We start from the raw sequence: 20,571 nt of genomic DNA on the forward strand, positions 1-20,571 counted from the left end.
TCGATAATCTGTTTTTGAATTCAATGTCCATTTGCTTAGTGAAAACTTTTTGGATTTTTATGTAGATATGGATGAAATTAATTAATAAAGAAGAAAGCTTGAAAATTTAGAGAGATAAAAGAGATAAGAAATAGGTGTTTAGGAAAAAAAAAAAAAACAAATTAATTTTTTTTAACTTATTTGAAAGTAAAAATTTTATTGGTTAAGGTTCATTTTGTGAATGGCCAAAAGAAAAATCTTAACTTAATAAACTATCATTATTTTAAAGAATAACCAAAGATATATATATATATATATATAAAACAAAATTTTGACAATAAATCATTTAAATTGGCCATCAAATATGTGACATACATGTAAACATAGCTTTTGCAAAAACAATGAATTCAATTTGACATAATAAAAATAAGTTTAGAAAAATGAAAGGAAGACATACCATTGAATAAATTTTTGTATAGTTTATGGTTTGCTCATATATATAGGAGAGCAAGAATGTAATTATTATTTGAATGGTTATTGTGATTTATGGATAACAATTAATAAATTAAAACCTAATTTTTTTTTTTTTTGGGGAAAATAAAAGGTCATTCTTATAGTAAAGAATGACTCTTTGTTTTTTAAGGTAATACAATTTGATATATAATAATATATAATTAGAACAGAAGATATATAGTTTTTTTTTTTTTTTTTTGAGAAACCAATAAGATATATAGTTAGATCTCAATGAAACACATTTGGAATTTTTTTTAAATCTTTTAGTCGTGTATTATAATAGCATTTGTAATTTATTAAGGTACTACAATACACATATTCAACACATTTTAATGTCTTTTAGGTTATTCTAAAAAATGAAAACATGCTTTTTAGGTTACCCAATGAAAGAAAAACTAGGTGAAAAAACTTAAAGGAAAAGAAAAAAAAATTAAATAAAAATAAAGTAGAAAAGAAATTTATGAAATACTTAAAGAGAAATGTTAAGTTCATAACATTTTTACAATATTTTCACAACAAATCCTATGTGGTAGATTGTTACGAGTTGTTATTGGTGGGGAAGAAGGGGTAGGTTTAAATTAGAATCAATAACAACTAACCACCTATAATTTGCCAACTTTATATGTGTCATTATTTTATAAATTATCAAAAGAACACTAGATTGATTTATTAATTTGAGAGCTACTAATAGCTCACAAAGCAAATATCAAATGGAAAATTAAAAACCACCATTGCTTATACATAACTGTATGAACTATTTGTGATAAATAAGCTATTAACCTACTGCAAACTAATTTGAATACAAAGCAAATATCCAATAAAAAATTTTACATAGCTCCATGAACTTTTTGTGATAAATTAGCTATTAAGCTGACCAAATCAAACTGGAAAGGTCCTACTAGTACTAGTGGAGACATGTAGCTCCACTGTCTGTCCATTTTCCTCCTCATCAATCTCTCCTGTCAATTCCTCCAACGATTTTCCCTTGGATTCTGGCACCAAGAAGGTAAACAACATTCCAAAGAAGTTGATGCACCCAAGCGCGATAAGTGAATTCCTCATTCCAATACCTGTTGGGTAACCTGCATCAGTTTTGGCCGGGTTGGTGCTTTGTGCAGCATACAAAAATCCAAAGGCCCCAACAATTGCACCAGCCTTTCCAGCTGCTGCTGATATTCCATGACATGTGGACCTAAGCCTTGCAGGAAATATTTCTGCTGGTATAATAAATGTGGTTGCATTGGGTCCAAAATTTGCAAAGAAGAAGGTAAGGGAGTACATGACAACAAACCCTATTCGGTTTTCACTTAGAGTCCAGTGATGGTAAGGGATAGCAAGAGCAAACATAAAGACAGTCATGAAAAAGAACCCCACAATTTGGATTGTGCGCCGTCCCAAATAATCAATGAAAGCCACTGTAAACCAATACCCAGGAATAAGACCACACAAAACTATTAGTGTTTGAGCTCTTGCAACTGTAAAAGCCTCTTTGAGAGCACTCATTGTTGGTGCCGCTGGAATCCAACCAATTGTGCTAAAGATATCCTTTTGGAAAAGATTTTGGCTATAGAAGGCAATGTCCAACAAGAACCAACAAACAGTGGTTCCAACCAAGTGACGCCCGTGGCGTTTCATGAATTGCTTGGAGAACAAGCCAAAGGAATTCTTGCTTTTCTCTTGAGCAGGACCCTCTATATCTGTCCTGACTTGTTCAGATTCGGCTTGCAGATCCACTTGTAATACCTTTGACATGTCTTGTGCGGCCAGTTTTGCATCCTTGGCAACCAAGGCAGTATAACGAGCAGTCTCAGGCATTTTCATACGCCAATAGTAAGTGAGAGCAGCAGGGATAGCTCCAAACATTAAAATTATCCGCCAGACGTAATCAGCTTGCGGTGGCAATGAGGCTGCAGGATTAATATTATACGCAGGACCCCTGTATGCATGATCAAAGGCACTTGAAACTATCAAAGCAACAATCCCACCAGTCAAATTTCCAAATCCTTGCATAGCAAAAACTGCAGCAATGAATGCCCCACGAGTCTTTTTGTTTGCGTATTCAGACATGATTGTAGCTGAAAGGGGATAATCGCCGCCAATACCAAAGCCAAGCCAGAATCGGAAGAAACACAATGTGGCCATGACACCCTTTGCTGAGTGACCAAAGGACAGCCCTGAGGCTAAGGCACACACAACCATGAGAATAAGGGTTATTCCATACACCCTTTTGCGGCCTAACTTGTCACCAAGCCAACCGAAGAAGAGCTGTCCAGCTAAGGTGCCACAAAATGCAACACCATTCACAGCATTTGCTACGTTGGGAGGCAATGTTCCAGGCTTTAATGAACCTGGAACTGTGTAGTGTATGCGGCCAAGTAACTTGGTTACCAGGGAAATGCAAAAAAGATCATATGCATCAGTAAAGAAACCCATTCCAGCAACCAGAATTGCCGTAAAATGGTACCATTGGGTCTTCGCAGCGTCCAGTGCCTTGAGAACTCCTAGTTGTTCTCTAGCCATTGCTAGAAATCTTCACAAGTTTTGGTGTCCTCTGTTAACAGTCGCTGAAAATTTTCCTGCATAACGAAAAGAAAGATATCAACAACTATCTATCGACCAAAGAAAAGAAAGATACAAACTATATAGAAAATAAATTCTCTTCGAAAATTGGTATGCCAATCGATCATTGCCCATGTATTTTCAAGTTTATTCATTAATAATATAATTAGGATAGGAATAATATTACGAGTGATAGGCAAGGAAGTAGAAGTCGTCAAAACAAACTAACAATTTGAATTAATAGTCATAAAAAATATTATCACCAAAATTACCAAACTTTAATATCAACAACAACACACACAAAAAATAAAAATAAAAACACCCAAAAACACAATTAAAAAAAATAATAATAACACACCAAAACACAATAAATTACTTGGAAAATAATTTCATTCTCTTTGAAGAAAAAAAACTACTAGACAAACTTCAAATAAATTTATTTTGGTATTCCACTAACATACTCTAAACCAATACTAAAACTTTTCAAAACTAACTAATTTGGTCCGTAAAACCAACTTAATCCCTAATTAGGTAGTCATTTTTTTCTCATCTGTTATAGTGACTAAGTTGGCTTTGGGACCAAATTGATTAATTTTAAAAAGTTTTGAAGTTGATTGGCAATACCCAAACCTCATGATAGGTTAATGGAATTTACCCAATTTATTATTACAAAATCAATAGCATCTTTTCAAATCTATATTCAACTTGAGATCCACTTCAAATATAATAATATTTTTTTCTCTTGAAATATATGTAAACTCACCTATCTACGCTATTCTCTATATTTCACCGGCCAAATAAACCTGCAGCCTGCCCTTTATTTATAGAAGGGCACTATATCTACTAATTTTAATTGAATTAGATATCTATTTTATGTGGTAACTTCTGTCTCCTAATTCTAATTGAATTAGGTTTCCATTTGATTTGTAGCTTCTTCTCCTAATTCTAATTGAACTTCTCTCCTAATTGAAATTGAATTAGGTTCCCATGTAATTAACACGGTTACAAATATAATTTTGCATTTTTTTAATCATATCATTCTACTTAAGAATATTAAAAAAAAAAAAAAAAAACTTTATGAAATAAAGTCACCCGCTTTAATTTTAATTCATCAATAGAAAAAGTTTTGAAAGGTTTGGATTTAAAGTTGCTTTCATAACTTTGAATCTAAATCCTTGAAAAAAAAATTTTAATTTGAAAATAGTAAAAAAGTAAAGATTTTTGTGAGAGAATTTAACAAAATATGAAGGCATCTTTAAAGATTTTGCATAAGTACCAAGAAATATACTCACACAGACTATTAAAGGAAAAATATACACAAACCTAAACCATTAAAGGAAAAACATACACAAACTACTATTAAAGAAAGAATTGCACAAACACAAACCATTAAAGGAAAAACATATAGAAACTACTATTAAAGAAAAAAAATACAAAAACTAAAGAAAGAAAGCGATGGAAATTAAAGAGAGAAAGCTATGAAGAGAAATTTACATACCTTGAGGATGAGAAAGAAGTGTTTGTAGAAACAAAAGAATAGTTTGTGGTAACACACATAGGATAGGTTTATACATATATATAGAAGAGTAAGTCGGCACCTCCTTTATATGAAGGAGTTTACATTGCATACAAACATGATTTGGAGACATCCACGGCCAGTAAAATCCCATTCCTTATTCCTAATGGGAGTCTAATACATGGACACTAGCTAAGTGGGGTTAATCTAACTATATACGTATCTATATGATCTTTCTAATATCTATCTATGTAAGACTATTACCCTTATCTTTTTATTTTGGTTTTATTTTTTTATAATTAATTATCATTATCATATTCTCAAAGTAATTGGAGTGGTCATTAATGAATTACGAGGAGTTGTTGAAACTGTGGAAAGCTTTGTTGAATGATTATTATTTATGTTGTTTAAACTTGCCAACTCATCATGGTTGAAAAATACTTAGAATCGGTAATAATAATTAAAAAAAAAAAAAAAACTGATGATTTGCATTAGAATATATGAATATATAAGATCATGAGAATGGAAAGATTTCATTGGATCATGCTGACGAGGGGAAACTTTTGCATCTTGAGAAATTGTTTGATAAAATTTTGGTATGTGATAATTGGTTTTGGTTCAACAGGGGCCATATTTGAAGGCTAATTTGGGTTTGAATTTGAGATATTTCATCTGAATTCTGATTCTTTCAAATAAGTAATTTTTAGAATGTGTGCTTAGACATGACTATTCTTGATTCAGGTTTCGAATTAAGGCAACCTTTGCTTCCTTCTTTCCAACATGTATCCCATGCACCAAATCCTCTATTTGCACCGAAATAATATGTATTTGACTATATATATATATGATACATTTATGATTGCAAGTCAATTATTTGATCAATGTATAACAATTTGAAGCATCTTGATTTACTATGATATTCTATTATAGATTCGCAGAACCTTGTAACTTAGGGTTCAAATCTTCCTTCTTCAAAATAGAATGTCATAGTAAATCAAGGTAATTAAAAAATTATTAAAAAAGAAATAAAAATTACAATGGGGATGAGTGCACGTTTCGATTTGCGGAAATTTGTATTGAAGGAAGTGCCAGTTAAGATTTTTTTTTTTTTTTTTTGGGAAACAAGTGCCGGTTAAGAGCATCTCTAGCAGTCTCTCCAAATTTTTACCTAATTTTTGCCTGTTTAGAGAATGAACAGTGATATTTAGCTTTTAGCTACCCACTTTTTCAAATACACTTTCCAACAGACTCTCTATCACATTCTCTATCTCATTTAAATATTATATCTTCATTCATTCTTTATTCTTTTTTTATCATCATTTATTCTTTCTATATTCATTACCAACAATTATATTTTTCAATGAAAAGTATTATATTCACAACATTTTTCGTAATACTTTCACAAGAATCACATCAAAATCTTATGTGAAAAGTTGTTATTAGTTCTAATTTGAATTCACCACTGAAATTATATTTTTACTCACCAATATTAGCTAATTACTTAAAATTTATTGTGAAAATATTGCGATAGAATTTCTAAACGGTTATTTCTTATTCTTTTCCTTCCTTTCATCCACACGCTCCCTTTTATTTTTTTTATTTTTTTTTTCTCTTGGTTTTTCCTCCACCACACACGTATCCCACTATCTCCACCTACCCTTCTTTTTCTTTTTCTTTTTCTAGATCATTCCGGATCACTTGTGTGGTAGCCTCCAGAACAAGAGCATATCTCCACTTCTCCCTCCCTGTTTCTTTTTCTTTCTTTCTCTTTCTCTTACACAAACACACAAATTTCTCTCCCTCTATCTCACACAAACAAATTCTCTCTCATACACACATAGATCACCGGCAGAGAAGTGGAGATTGGCGTTCTACACAGATCGGCGTTCTACATTTTTTTATTTTATTTTTTGTTTGATTAGTTTTATTTTATTGCTCAGATTTCATTAGGCTTATGCGAAATATTGTTTTTGTGTTTCAAATCTTTCGATTGGGTTTTGTGTTTTTGTTTTGATTGTGGTATGTTACCGTTGAGATAGAGAAGCACGAGAGAGTGAAGAACGAAAGAGAAAAGGAATGAGAGAGAAAGAATTATTTTTTTATTCAACCGGGTATTATTTTAAGGGGAAATATTCTTTAGATGATGAACAGTGATTGTTACAGTGCTATCCATACCTGGAGAGCTACTGTAGCAACTCTAAAAAAAAATTTGGAGTTGCCGAGTCTGTTGGAGTGCTTATTTTGCGTGAATAGTGTCTGTTGCCCTCCAAAATTTGGCTTTGCCGAGTCTGCTGGAGATGCTCTAAGACTTAAAAAGATCAATAATCAAATTGTAAATATTGTTCATTAATTAATCTATTAAAACTATATTATTCCCAGATTACGAAAATTAAATATTAAATTAATTTTAATCACATTAATAACTATGTTGATCATGCCCATCTTCACTTTTCAAGAAACAACAACATTGAGAATGGAAATCAAGAATCCAGCTTCGTTGCTCTTTGCACCGTTGATCTCACTGTTGATCATCACCAGCAACTTAATCAGCACAACCGACGGCCACGATTTCAAGATCGAAGAGGCGAGCATCGAGGAGATCCAACGAGCATTCACAGAGAACAGACTCACATCAAGGCAGTTAGTTGACTTTTACTTAGACCGAATCGAGGAGCTGAATCCGCTGCTTCGCAGCGTAGTGGAGGTGAATCCAGACGCGCGGGATCAAGTGGACGTGGCTGATCGCGAGAGGGGAGTGAATGGTGACCGTTCGATGGTGGCGGCGTTGGGGGAGTTGCACGGAATTCCTGTGCTACTGAAGGACACAATAGCGAGTAAGAGCATTCCCATCAGCTCATGTATACTCTTCTAAAATAGAAAAAGGTGCAAGTTTTACACATTTTGAGCAAAATAACACCCACATTAGTGGGTGTAAAGTTGTGTATATTTTACACCCGACCGTGTAAATGAACAGTAACCGTGTATATATACACGGTTACTGTTCACCGTGTAAACCATTTTTTTATTTTATTTTCTCTCTCCTCTATCAAACTCCTTTCTTCCCCAACCATTACAACAACCAGCGCGCCAGAATCAACTGAAAATGAACCAAACACATCTACTGAAAATTAACCAAAATCAACCCAGTATCAACTTAAAATTAACCCAAAATCAACAGAAAATTAACCCAAACACATCTACACAGACAAATCTACACAGAGATAAACTTGCTAAAAAAAAAAAAAAACACAGAGAGATCGGAGCTTATCGGAACAATCAATGCTTGACTGGAATGATCAGAGCTCATGGGTCTCGCTTGATCGGAGCTCGTGGGTATAGGTCTTGCGTGCTTGTGGATCGGAGCTGTGGAGATCGGTGCTTGCCTGATCGGAGCTATGGATCGGTGCTTGTGACCGAGATGGTGTGGATTAGACCGAGACGGAGAGTTGATTCAGAAACTAGTTGAATATAACAGGACAAGTTGTTCTTGTTGATGGGTATAGAGATGGAGATCGGTGGATTGGAGAGGCGTTGTGGTGCTTGTGATGGCTGTGGTGTTGATGGAGTTCTTTGGTGCTTCCGGGTTTTGACCGTGAGAGAATGGTGTTGATGGAGTTCTCTGGTGCTTCTGGGTTTTGATCGTGAGAGAGGGTTTTGATCGTGAGAGAATGGTGTTGATGGAGTTCTCTGGTGCTTCTGGGTTTTGACCGTGAGAGAGGGTTTTGATCGTGAGAGAATGGTGTTGATGGAGTTCTCTGGTGTTGATGGAGTTCTCTGGTTCTTCTGGGTTTTGACCGTGAGAGAAAGAAGAGGAAGAAAAGAAAGAGGAAACGGCAGAGACAATGAAAAAGAAAGAGAGAAGAAAGAAAATGAGGTAATGGAAAAAGAACGCGTAGGTGAAATAATATTAAAAAAAGAATATAAAAATATTATTTATATAAAATATCTTGTATAATAGATGATCTGATGTGGGTGTTTTGTAAAGATAGATGTGTAAAATAGAAAAAGTAACTTTTTTCGTGTAAAATAAATGATGGATTTACATGAGCTGGTGTGGATGCTCTAAGGACAAGTTGAACACGACGGCTGGGTCGTACGCGCTGCTGGGTTCGGTGGTGGCTCGTGACGCGGGTGTGGTGGAGAAGCTGAGAAAAGGTGGGGCTGTCATATTGGGGAAGGCTAGTCTTACTGAGTGGTACTCTTTTCGTTCTTTGGGTCATGTTCCTAATGGTTGGTGTGCCAGAGCTCGTCAAGGCGTGGTGAGTTGTCACCTCTCTTTCTCTCGTTATTATTATTTTTTTTATTTGCAACTTTCGCTAGCATCAATAAAAGTTTAGAGTTAAAAAAAAAAAAAAATCAAAATCAAAATTGCGAACTTAATTGTTGTGTATCAGTTTGAGAATTTCCTATTTTAGCTAGCTTATTTGTATAAAATGAGATAAAAAAAATAAAAATTAACTTATTTTTAATAAACAAAGTTTAACTACAAAAATTTCCATAACCTGATCACAAAATTCAACTTGATCCCTACAATAAAAGTTAGAAATTAATTTTTTTTCTTTATTTTACTTAGTCATTGGATTGAAAAAGTATTACATCAGAGCTCAATCCCTACAAGTTAGACTGGGATAGTTTTTAGATCTACAATAGGTTAGGTTGCGGATTTTTCAACATGAGGAACTTGAATTGGAAAATACTCCAAACGTAATCCAATCCAATTCCTACATGAATGTTGCATTAGGTCAGACTGTAAATCAAGAGTACATTAGTACATGAATGTTGCATTCAAGTTGTTCATCCTAGTTTCATTTTATACAAGTGACTTGGATAGTCATGGATAGAAGATAATTTGAGATCATTAATTGAATCAAACTGATTTAGATATGGAACACGTGCAGAACCCGTATGTTCCATCAGGGAATCCATGTGGTTCGAGCAGTGGATCAGCCATTTCAGTAGCTGCAAACATGGTGGCAGTGTCACTTGCAAGTGAGACTCATGGCTCCATCCTCTGTCCAGCTGATCATAACTCTGTTGTAGGGTTCAAACCCACTGTTGGGCTAACTAGTCGAGCCGGCGTCATTCCAATATTACCCCGCCATGACACAGTTGGGTAAGATCATATGTGCTTGTCTAGTCAGCCTGCACACACTTCAATATTATAATATATGATATTTGTGCTAAAGTGGACTAGTTAATATGGTTTACTTATCATGTTGGAGTACATGTATGTATGAATTGTAACATCTGGATTGGGCTGTAATGATAATTGTTCATAATGGTAAAATTATAGGACAATAAGCAGAACAGTGTCTGATGCGGTTTATGTGCTTGATGTAATTGCGGGTTTTGATCCACGAGATTATGAAGCAACAAAAGAAGCAGCCAAATTTGTACCTGTTGGTGGTTATAAACAATTTCTTAACCCAAATGGGCTGGAAGGAAAGAGATTGGGGGTCGTTAGGAATCCATTTGTGAGCTCCTTAAATAAATCCTCTGTTATTGAAGAGTTTGAACGCCATCTGAAGACAATAAGGTATAAATTTAATTATTAAAAGCAAGCAATTCTTTGTGTTTTTCCTAAGTTAAGAAGCCTTTGAATATGTACTCATCTTGTGGATAAATTCTTTGACATTCTAGACAAAGAGGTGCAACTGTAGTGGACAATCTTGAGATAGCAAATATTTATGTAATACTAAGTTCTAAACGAAGTGGTGAATTGACTGCAATGCTGGCTGAGTTCAAGTTGTCCTTCAATGATTACCTGAAAGACCTCATCTCTTCTCCAGTGAGGTCACTTGCTGACATTATTGCCTTCAACCAAAATAATCCTGATTTGGTAAGCAGTTTATTTTCATATTGTAATTAATACAACAAAGTAAATTATGAGATTGATTGACTTACAAGTAGTATATCGGTACCAACTCTTTAAAAATTGCATTAGTTTTCATGTTCATTCTTTGTTCTTTTGCTTAATGTAGGAGAAGACTAAAGAGTATGGTCAGGCCACTTTTATTGCATCAGAGAAAACAAGTGGGATTGGAGAAAAAGAAAGGCAGGCATTTGAATTAATGGAAAACCTGTCACGAAATGGATTTGAGAAATTAATGATGGAAAATGAATTGGATGCATTGGTGACACCTGGTACAGGTGCCATTCCTCTGCTGGCAATAGGAGGTCATCCGGGAATTACAGTCCCTGCTGGTTATGACAGTGCCGGAATGCCATTTGGGATCTGTTTCGGTGGCATCAAAGGTACAGAACCAAAGTTGATTGAGATAGCTTATGCTTTTGAACAAGCCACCATGATACGGAGGCCTCCTTTTTCCAAATCATTTGAAATGAATAACGAAGTTCACTTTGGAAGTGCCTAGTAATTTTCGTGTTAGTTTGTAAAAAAGGTAATTTTTATTTATTTACCCAAGAAGAAAAATGTAATTTCTATTTGGTTCAACTGTGTAAGTAGCACTATTAAGAAAGAAGAATTTAGCTCTGTTCTTTTTGATTTCCATGTGATTCTGGTGAAAGTTTGGATAAAATGGCAAGTGTTTGCATAGATGATAATGACTAACAAGGGCCTGGAAGAACTGCAACTGCAATCAAAATAGAGTGACCAAACATCTTATAGAGAATTGCTTTAGGGTGTATGCTTGAAGCCTTTTATATTACAGCCATGGCTTCTTTTTTTCTTTTTTAAACAAATATTTGATCCTGATAAAAAGATAAAGTAAAATATCATTGCTATACAGAATTACTTATGGTTTCTATCAGACAACTTCCAAGTAAATATCACTTTAGCATTTTCTTTCTTAGTACACTTGGAAGGAAATAATTCATGCATCTCTAAAAAGATGATGTATGCATCTTCCATTGAGTTTACTTTTGTAGTGGTGTTGGGGAACAATGTGCATATCGTACAGATATAGACAACAATCGTGTCAGTGAAACTACTATCCCATCTCCAATTTGGTGGTTACTTTATCCTATAGTGATGTATATGATTAAAAAAAAAGAAGAAGATAAATACAATGGTTGATAGTGTGATCTGATAGTGGGGGTGCTGTTGGTGATTATGGTTATGAAGAATGTGACCATCTTGCATAGGCATACAAAACCAATTCAACCCTTTCCACAGCAAGATGCATTGCTTTAATGGCTGCCAGTTCAGCACTAAGCTTCTCTATCTTCTCATCCCTGATTCTGATTCTTCTGCTTACAATACCATCTGGTTCATGCCACCAAATAAACTTCTCTATCAAAGAAGTCACCATTCATGATCTCCAACTCGCTTTCAAGCAAAACAAACTCACTTCAAGGCAACTGGTTGAGTTCTATCTTAAAGAGATTCGCAGACTCAACCCAATCCTTAAAGGGGTCATAGAGGTGAACCCAGATGCGCTATGTCAAGCTGATAAGGCTGACTATGAGCGCAAGGCTAAGGTTCCAGGGTCACAATCTAGGTTGCATGGTATCCCAATTTTGCTCAAGGATAATATTGCAACCAAAGATAAGCTTAACACCACAGCTGGCTCATTTGCATTGCTTGGCTCAGTTGTACCTCGGGATGCAGGCGTGGTGTCCAAGTTGAGGAAAGCCGGGGCCATCATCTTGGGGAAGGCAAGCTTGGGCGAGTGGTCCCATTTTAGGACTGCTAGGGGTCCGCTTGCTTGGAGTGCCAGAGGTGGCCAAGGCAAGGTGAGTCCAGGATCAGGTCCGTAACTTCTTAAGAAGTACTATAATTTTGATAAAAGTGGACAGGAGTCAAGTTTCAAAGACAATGTATCTATTGCATTTATAATATAAATCATGCCTCTTTTACTTTTTTCTTTCTTGCTGAACATATTAAATCATGCTCTGCTAGCGCAGAAAGTATTTCAATTTGGGTAAGCAGTTCTATACGACTTGGAAATTTAATTGTCAAGTAATTCTCTTTTGATACTTTTTCCTACTTTCCTTACAACAAGTGGGGAGGGTGGATGTAAACCCAGATTCTCCCCATGGGAAGAATTGGAAGTATTACTGAACTACAAAACTCTTGGCGTTTTGATTTAATTACAACATGTTAGTAATGGAGAAAATTAGATAACAGTACCTAAGTCCATAAGAATGGCCCTAAAATCTTTTCGAATACAAGCACCGGGATATGTTATTTGTTGATGTTTTGGAAGGGTGTCAACTTTAAAGTATATGGCTATTCAATTTCTACAGCTAAATTTTAAATCAAATAAAATTCTACTTGATCATTTCAATAAATGGATTATATAACGACTGGCATGAATTATACTTACAAAACAAGGACTATGTTTTTGTGATGGTGTGCAGAATCCTTATACATTAGGAGAACCTTGCGGTTCAAGTAGTGGATCATCAATATCAGTAGCGGCAAATATGGTGGCAGTATCACTTGGGACTGAAACTGATGGGTCAATTATATGCCCTGCCGGTTTTAACTCAGTAGTTGGCATCAAACCAACGGTCGGTCTCACTAGTCGGGCAGGGGTTATCCCTATATCTCCAAGACAGGACACTGTTGGGTAGGTGATCTATATGTATTTGTTGTTTTAAGCAGAACACAATGTGCTTCCAAGTTCTGCAATTGCTGTAAGTGACCTGCAAGTAACATATACACCTTTTATAACTTAGCGTTGCCAACATTTTCTTAGCCTTTTTGCCTTTGGTTTGTTTAATATTAATGTTGTCAAATTGTTCAAGACAGCTCTAAATTTCTATTTTATTATGACATATAGTTATAACCTCTCTAAGTATTGTTTTGGATGGAATAGGCCCATTTGTAGAACAGTATCAGATGCTGTTCATGTTCTTGATGCCATTGCTGGCATTGACAACAATGACAATGCAACTTTTAAAGCATCAAGTTACATTCCAAGTGGTGGATACGGGCAATTTCTAAAGGTTGATGGGCTTAGAGGGAAGAGATTGGGGATAGTGAGAAATCCTTTCTTCGATTTTGGGAACAATACTTACTTGAATCAAACTTTTGAGCTACATTTTGACACATTAAGGTAACATTACACATTTTCCATATTCCAAGGATCAATTTAGGCTTCTTTAGTAAACATGATTCAAAGGCTTCCTGCAAATCAGGCAAAGAGGTGCAATTCTGGTAGACCATCTGGAAATAGCCAACATTGAGATGATCTTTGATTATAAAGCGAGTGGTGAAGAAACTGCATTGTTGGCAGAGTTCAAAATATCGTTAAATGCATACTTGAGAGAGCTAGTATCTTCTCCAGTCCGAACCATGGCTGATGTGATAGCCTTCAACAACAAAAACCCGGAATTGGTAAGCCTACAAGCATAGTTTCTCTCTTTCATTTATATTCATGTAAAAAGCTCACCCTTGATTATGACCACTTTGGTGGGGTGGCTATGCAGGAAATGATCAATGAAATTGACCAAGATCACTTTTTAAGTGCAGAAGCCACAAAAGGAATTGGAAAAGTTGAGAAGGCAGCATTGTCAAATTTAGCAAGACTGTCAAAAGATGGATTTGAGAAATTGATGACAAATAATAAGCTAGATGCCTTGGTGACTCCTAGTTACTATGCTTCTAGTGTCCTTGCAATTGGTGGTTTCCCAGGAGTAAGTGTTCCTGCAGGATATGACACAACAGGGGAGCCATTTGGCATTTGCTTTGGGGGGCTAAAAGGTTCAGAGCCAAAGCTGATTGAGATTGCATATGGCTTTGAGCAAGCAAAAAAGATCAGGAGGCCTCCTCTATTCATGCCTTGAAGCTTGTGATCGAGTATTAGGGATTTTAAATGGTGATATGCCCCAAGACAATGTTAGTAATAATGGAGAATTAGGGATTTTAGTAAATTTACGAAGTGGGTATTCAGTTGAAGTAAATAATGGATCCGGCCGAAAGAAAGTTGGCACTAAGAAGTTGAATTCGATAAAGAAATGAGATTTTATATTTTGCTTCTAATAGAAGTAATGATAAGGATAAATTTACACTTTTTTTTAGTTCCATACCTATAATTTCAACCATGATCTATATATATATATATATATATATATATTTTTTATATTGATGTTCACATTTAAAACATAAATTGGATAGTGAAGCCGCACCACAATGGCTTTGACATAACTACTCCAATACAACCGAACCGCCCTCTCCCTATTTGCCCCTTCTTTAATTAATTTTACTTTTGGGTGAGGGAGAATCAGTATCAAAATAATTCAACTTGAACGAAGTTTAGCTCCAAAAATATTTCCAACTCATTTAGTGATGATTAATTGATTATTACTATTTATGTATGTTATTAATTTAACCCATTAAGTGATGATTTTATGACTATTTATGTATGTTTTTTAAACAAGTAACATGATGATTAAAAAATTCATGTGGCTAAAATTATAGATAGATGACCTCTTCAATTGCCACATCCTTATTTCAATCTTCCACTATTGATCTTTTTTGCTTGATGATGAAGACAAAATGTACACACATTTAGTATTCTCAAAATGGAATTGTGACGTAATTAGTTTAATTTCAGCATAAGTGACCTTAATGTAATATGCTTTTAGACAAAAAGACAACAATCACACATTGTTTGAAGAATAATTCATAGCTTCTTGAAGCTTTAATTATTGGCTAGACATTATAACTTCTTGCAAACCAATAGCAATTTTCTACTACAAAGTCATTCTTATAGTAAAGAATGAATCTTTGTTTTCTAAGGTAATACATTTTTTTTTTTTTTGAAACTTCCAATTTCATATTTTTTTTGAAACTCTAAGGTAATACAATTTGATATATAATATATAATTAGAAAAAAAGATATATAGTTTTTTTTTTTTTTTTTTTTTTTGAGAAACCAATAAGACATATAGTTAGATGTCAACGAAACATATTTGGAATTTTTTTTTAAATCCTTTAGTCGTATATTATAATAGCATTTCTAATTTATTACTGTGCTACAATACACATATTCAACACATTTTAATGTCTTTTAGGTTATTCTAAAAAAATGAAAACATGCTTTTTAGGCTACCCAATAAAAAAAATTAAAAAAAAAAAAAAAAAAAAACTAGGTGAAAAAACTTAAAGAAGAAGAAAAGATAAATAAATATAAAGTAGAAAAGAAATTTATGGAATACTTAAAAAGAAATTTATGGAATACTTAAAAAGAAATGTTATGTTCACAATATTTTTACAACAAATTCTATGTGGCAAGTTGTTACGAGTTGTTATTGGTAGGGTAGAAAAGTAATTTCAATGGTAAGTTCAAATTAAAACTAATGACAACTAACAACTTATGATTTGCCAGTTTTATATGTGTCATCGTTTAATAAATTGTCAAAAGAATACTAGATTGATTGATTGATTTGAGAGCTCCCAATAGCTCACAAAGCAAATATCCAATGAAAAATTAAAAACCACCATTGATTATACATAACTGTATGAACTATTTGTGATAAATAAGCTATTAACCTACTGCAAACTAATTTGAATACAAAGCAAATATCCAATAAAAAAAATTACATAGCTCCATGAACTATTTGTGATAAATAAGCTATTAAGCTGACCAAATCAAACTGGAAAGGTCCTACTAGTACTAGAGGAGACATGTAGCTCCACTGTCTGTCCATTTTCCTCCTCATCAATCTCTCCTGTCAATTCCTCCAACGATTTTCCCTTGGATTCTGGCACCAAGAAGGTAAACAACATTCCAATGAAGTTGATGCACCCAAGCGCAATAAGTGAATTCCTCATTCCAATACCTGTTGGGTAACCTGCATCAGTTTTGGCCGGGTTGGTGCTTTGTGCAGCATACAAAAATCCAAAGGCCCCAACAATTGCACCAGCCTTTCCAGCTGCTGCTGATATTCCATGACATGTGGACCTAAGCCTTGCAGGAAATATTTCTGCTGGTATAATAAATGTGGTTGCATTGGGTCCAAAATTTGCAAAGAAGAAGGTAAGGGAGTACATGACAACAAACCCTATTCGGTTTTCACTTTGAGTCCAGTGATGGTAAGGGATAGCAAGAGCAAACATAAAGACAGTCATGAAAAAGAACCCCATAATTTGGATTGTGCGCCGTCCCAAATAATCAATGAAAGCCACTGTAAACCAATACCCAGGAATAAGACCACACAAAACTATTAGTGTTTGAGCTCTTGCAACTGTAAAAGCCTCTTTGAGAGCACTCATTGTTGGTGCCGCTGGAATCCAACCAATTGCGCTAAAGATATCCTTCTGGAAAAGATTTTGGCTATAGAAGGCAATGTCCAACAAGAACCAACAAACAGTGGTTCCAACCAAGTGACGCCCGTGGCGTTTCATGAATTGCTTGGAGAACAAGCCAAAGGAATTCTTGCTTTTCTCTTGAGCAGGACCCTCTATATCTGTCCTGACTTGTTCAGATTCAGCTTGCAGATCCACTTGTAATACCTTAGACATGTCTTGTGCGGCCAGTTTTGCATCCTTGGCAACCAAGGCAGTATAACGAGCAGTCTCAGGCATTTTCATACGCCAATAGTAAGTGAGAGCAGCAGGGATAGCTCCAAACATTAAAATTATCCGCCAGACGTAATCAGCTTGCGGTGGCAATGAGGCTGCAGGATTAATATTATATGCAGGACCCTTGTATGCATGATCAAAGGCACTTGAAACTATCAAAGCAACAATCCCACCAGTCAAATTTCCAAATCCTTGCATAGCAAAAACTGCAGCAATGAATGCCCCACGAGTCTTTTTATTTGCGTATTCAGACATGATTGTAGCTGAAAGGGGATAATCGCCGCCAATACCAAAGCCAAGCCAGAATCGGAAGAAACACAATGTGGCCATGACACCCTTTGCCGAGTGACCAAAGGACAGTCCTGAGGCTAAGGCGCACACAACCATGAGAATAAGGGTTATTCCATACACCCTTTTGCGGCCTAACTTGTCACCAAGCCAACCAAAGAAGAGCTGTCCAGCTAAGGTGCCACAAAATGCAACACCATTCACAGCATTTGCTACGTTGGGAGGCAATGTTCCAGGCTTTAATGAACCTGGAACTGTGTAGTATATGCGGCCAAGTAACTTGGTTACCAGGGATATGCAAAAAAGATCATATGCATCAGTAAAGAAACCCATTCCAGCAACCAGAATTGCCGTAAAATGGTACCATTGGGTCTTCGCAGCGTCCAGTGCCTTGAGAACTCCTAGTTGTTCTCTAGCCATTGCTAGAAATCTTCACAAGTTTTGGAGTCCTCTGTTAACAGTCGCTGAAAATTTTCCTGCATAAAGAAAAGAAAGATATCAACAGCTATCTATCGACCAAAGAAAAGAAAGATACAAACTATATAGAAAATAAATGCTCTACGAAAATTGGTACACCAATCGATCGTTGCCCATGTATTTTCAAGTTTATTCATTAATAATGTAATTAGGATAGGCATAATATTACAAGTGATAGGCAAGGAATTTACCCAATTACAAAATCAATAGCATCTTTTCAAATCTATATTCAACTTGAGATCCACATCAAATATAATAATATTTTTTCTCTAGAAATATATGTAAACTCACCTATCTACGCTATTCTCTATATTTCACCGGCCAAATAAACCTGCAGCCTGCCCTTTATTTATATAAGGGCACTGTAACTACTAATTTTAATTGAATTAGATATCTATTCTATGTGGTAACTTTTGTCTCCTAATTCTAATTGAATTAGGTTTCTATTTGATTTGTAGCTTCTTCTCCTAATTCTAATTGAACTTCTCTCCTAATTAAAATTGAATTAGGTTTCCATGTAATTAACACGGTTATAAATATAATTTTGCATTTTTTAATCATATCATTCTACTTGAGAATATTAAAAAAAAAAAAAAAAAAAAAAAAAAAGACTATGAAATAAAGTCATCAGCTTTAATTTTAATTCATTAATAGAAAAAGTTTTGAAAGGTTTGGATTGAAAGTTGCTTACATAACTTTGAATCTAAATCCTTGAAAAAAAATTTAATTTGAAAATAGTAAAAAAGTAAAGATTGTTGTGAGAGAATTTAACAGAATATGAAGGCATCTTTAAAGATTTTGCATAAGTACCAAGAAATATACTCACACATACTATTAAAGGAAAAACATACACAAACATAAACCATTAAAGGAAAAACATACTCAAACTACTATTAAAGAAAGAATTGCACAAACACAAACCATTAAAGGAAAAACATACAGAAACTACTATTAAAGAGAAGAAATACAAAAACTAAAGAAAGAAAGCGATGAAAACTAAAGAGAGAAAGAATTTACGTACCTTGGGGATGAGAAAGAAGTGTTTGTAGAAACAAAAGAATAGTTTGCAGTAACACAAATAGGTTTATACATATATATATATATATATATATATAGAAGAGTAAGTTGGCACCTCCTTTATATGAAAGAGTTTGCATTGCATACAAACATGATTTGGAGACATCCACGGCCAATAAAATCTCATTCCTAATGGGAGTCTTAATACATGGACACCGGCTAAGTGGGGTTAATCTAACTATATATGTATCTATATGATCTTCTAATATCTATCTATACAAGACTATTACCCTTATCTTTTTAATTTGGTTTTATTTTTTATAATTAATTATCATTATCGTATTCTCAAAGAAATTGGAGTGGTCATTAATGAATTACGAGGAGTTGTTGAAACTGTGGAAAGCTTTGTTGAATGATCATTAGTTATGTTGTTTAAACTTGCCAGCTCATCATGGTTGAAAAATACTTAGAATCAGTAAAAAAAAAAAAAAAAAAAAAAAAAAAAAACCTGATGATTTGCATTAGAATATATGAATATATAAGATCATGAGAATGGAAAGATTTCATTGGATCATGTTGACGAGGGGAAACTTTTGCATCTCGAGAAATTTTTTGATGAAATTTTGATTTGTGATAATTGGTTTTGGTTCAACAGGGGCCATATTTGAAGGCTAATTTGGGTTTGAATTTGAGATATTTCATCTGAATTCTGATTCTTTCAAATAAGTAATTTTTAGAATGTGTGCTTAGACATGACTATTCTTGATTTAGGTTTCGAATTAAGGCAACCTCTGCTTCATTCTTTCCAACATGTATCCCATGTACCAAATCCTTTAAGTATTTGCACCGAAATAATATGTATTTGACTATATATATACATATATATATATATATATATATATGATACATTTATGATTGCGAGTCAATTATTTGATCAATGTATTACAATTTGAAGCATCTTGATTTACTATGATATTCTATTATAGATTCGCAGAACCTTGTAACTTAGGGTTCAAATCTTCCTTCTTCCAAATAGAATGTCATGGTAAATCAAGATGATTAAAAAATTATCATTGTAGATATCATTATCATAATGAACAAAACCTAAATATATCAATCACACACAAAAATACAATATAATGTATTTAAAAAACATTCTCTTGCTCTTTGAAGGAAAAAACTTCAAGGCAAATTCCAAATTAATCTATTATTATAAAATCGATAACAATATTGAGATTTCCACCAAATATAATAATATCTTTTTTCTCTAAAAATTTAGATAAACTCAACTGAAAATCAAGTTCACTAATAGTAAATTACTATCTCCTGAACTAGGTGCAGTTATAGTTATGGTGTTATATATACACGACAACGTTCCTGACCCATGAAAAACTTATTCTTTTAACAAAAAAAAAAAAAAAAAAAAAAAAAAGTTAGCATAAGGAATTGTAGACTAGCTATAAGGAGACCGTGATTGCATGGTGCACCAGTTTTGGAGTGATGCTACCTATTCACGCACATTGAGTTAGTAAGTTTTCATTGATTCTTATTTGGACCTATTACTAATATATATAAATAAATATATATATATATATATATATATATTTTTTTTTTATCTACCACTAACAATTTGCCTCATCAATTGGTGTCAAATTTTTTGTCAAAACTTTTGTATCTTTAGATTTTCTCATAGTTTTGAAAGATTTGGATTGAAAGTTGCTTTTGTATC

General features: G+C 34.1%; 2 protein-coding genes and 1 pseudogene across 2 annotated transcripts; 2 read left to right on the forward strand and 1 right to left on the reverse strand.

The window, feature by feature from the left end:
- Positions 1-1,368: 1,368 nt before the first annotated feature.
- Positions 1,369-17,715, reverse strand: LOC126707570 (probable inorganic phosphate transporter 1-5; annotated as a pseudogene).
- On the forward strand, positions 7,041-11,125 carry LOC126706947 (probable amidase At4g34880). Its single transcript, XM_050406538.1, has 7 exons — positions 7,041-7,401; positions 8,071-8,159; positions 8,635-8,826; positions 9,466-9,680; positions 9,861-10,103; positions 10,208-10,406; positions 10,549-11,125. The coding sequence occupies exons 1-7, from the start codon at positions 7,041-7,043 to the stop codon at positions 10,939-10,941; spliced, it is 1,692 nt and encodes a 563-aa protein (XP_050262495.1). The 3' UTR covers positions 10,942-11,125.
- On the forward strand, positions 11,612-14,554 carry LOC126707573 (probable amidase At4g34880). Its single transcript, XM_050407293.1, has 5 exons — positions 11,612-12,262; positions 12,890-13,101; positions 13,351-13,590; positions 13,673-13,871; positions 13,964-14,554. The coding sequence occupies exons 1-5, from the start codon at positions 11,720-11,722 to the stop codon at positions 14,318-14,320; spliced, it is 1,551 nt and encodes a 516-aa protein (XP_050263250.1). The 5' UTR covers positions 11,612-11,719; the 3' UTR covers positions 14,321-14,554.
- Positions 17,716-20,571: the final 2,856 nt, after the last annotated feature.

Source organism: Quercus robur, chromosome 11 (assembly GCF_932294415.1).
Source record: "Quercus robur chromosome 11, dhQueRobu3.1, whole genome shotgun sequence".
NCBI classification, from domain to species: domain Eukaryota; kingdom Viridiplantae; phylum Streptophyta; class Magnoliopsida; order Fagales; family Fagaceae; genus Quercus; species Quercus robur.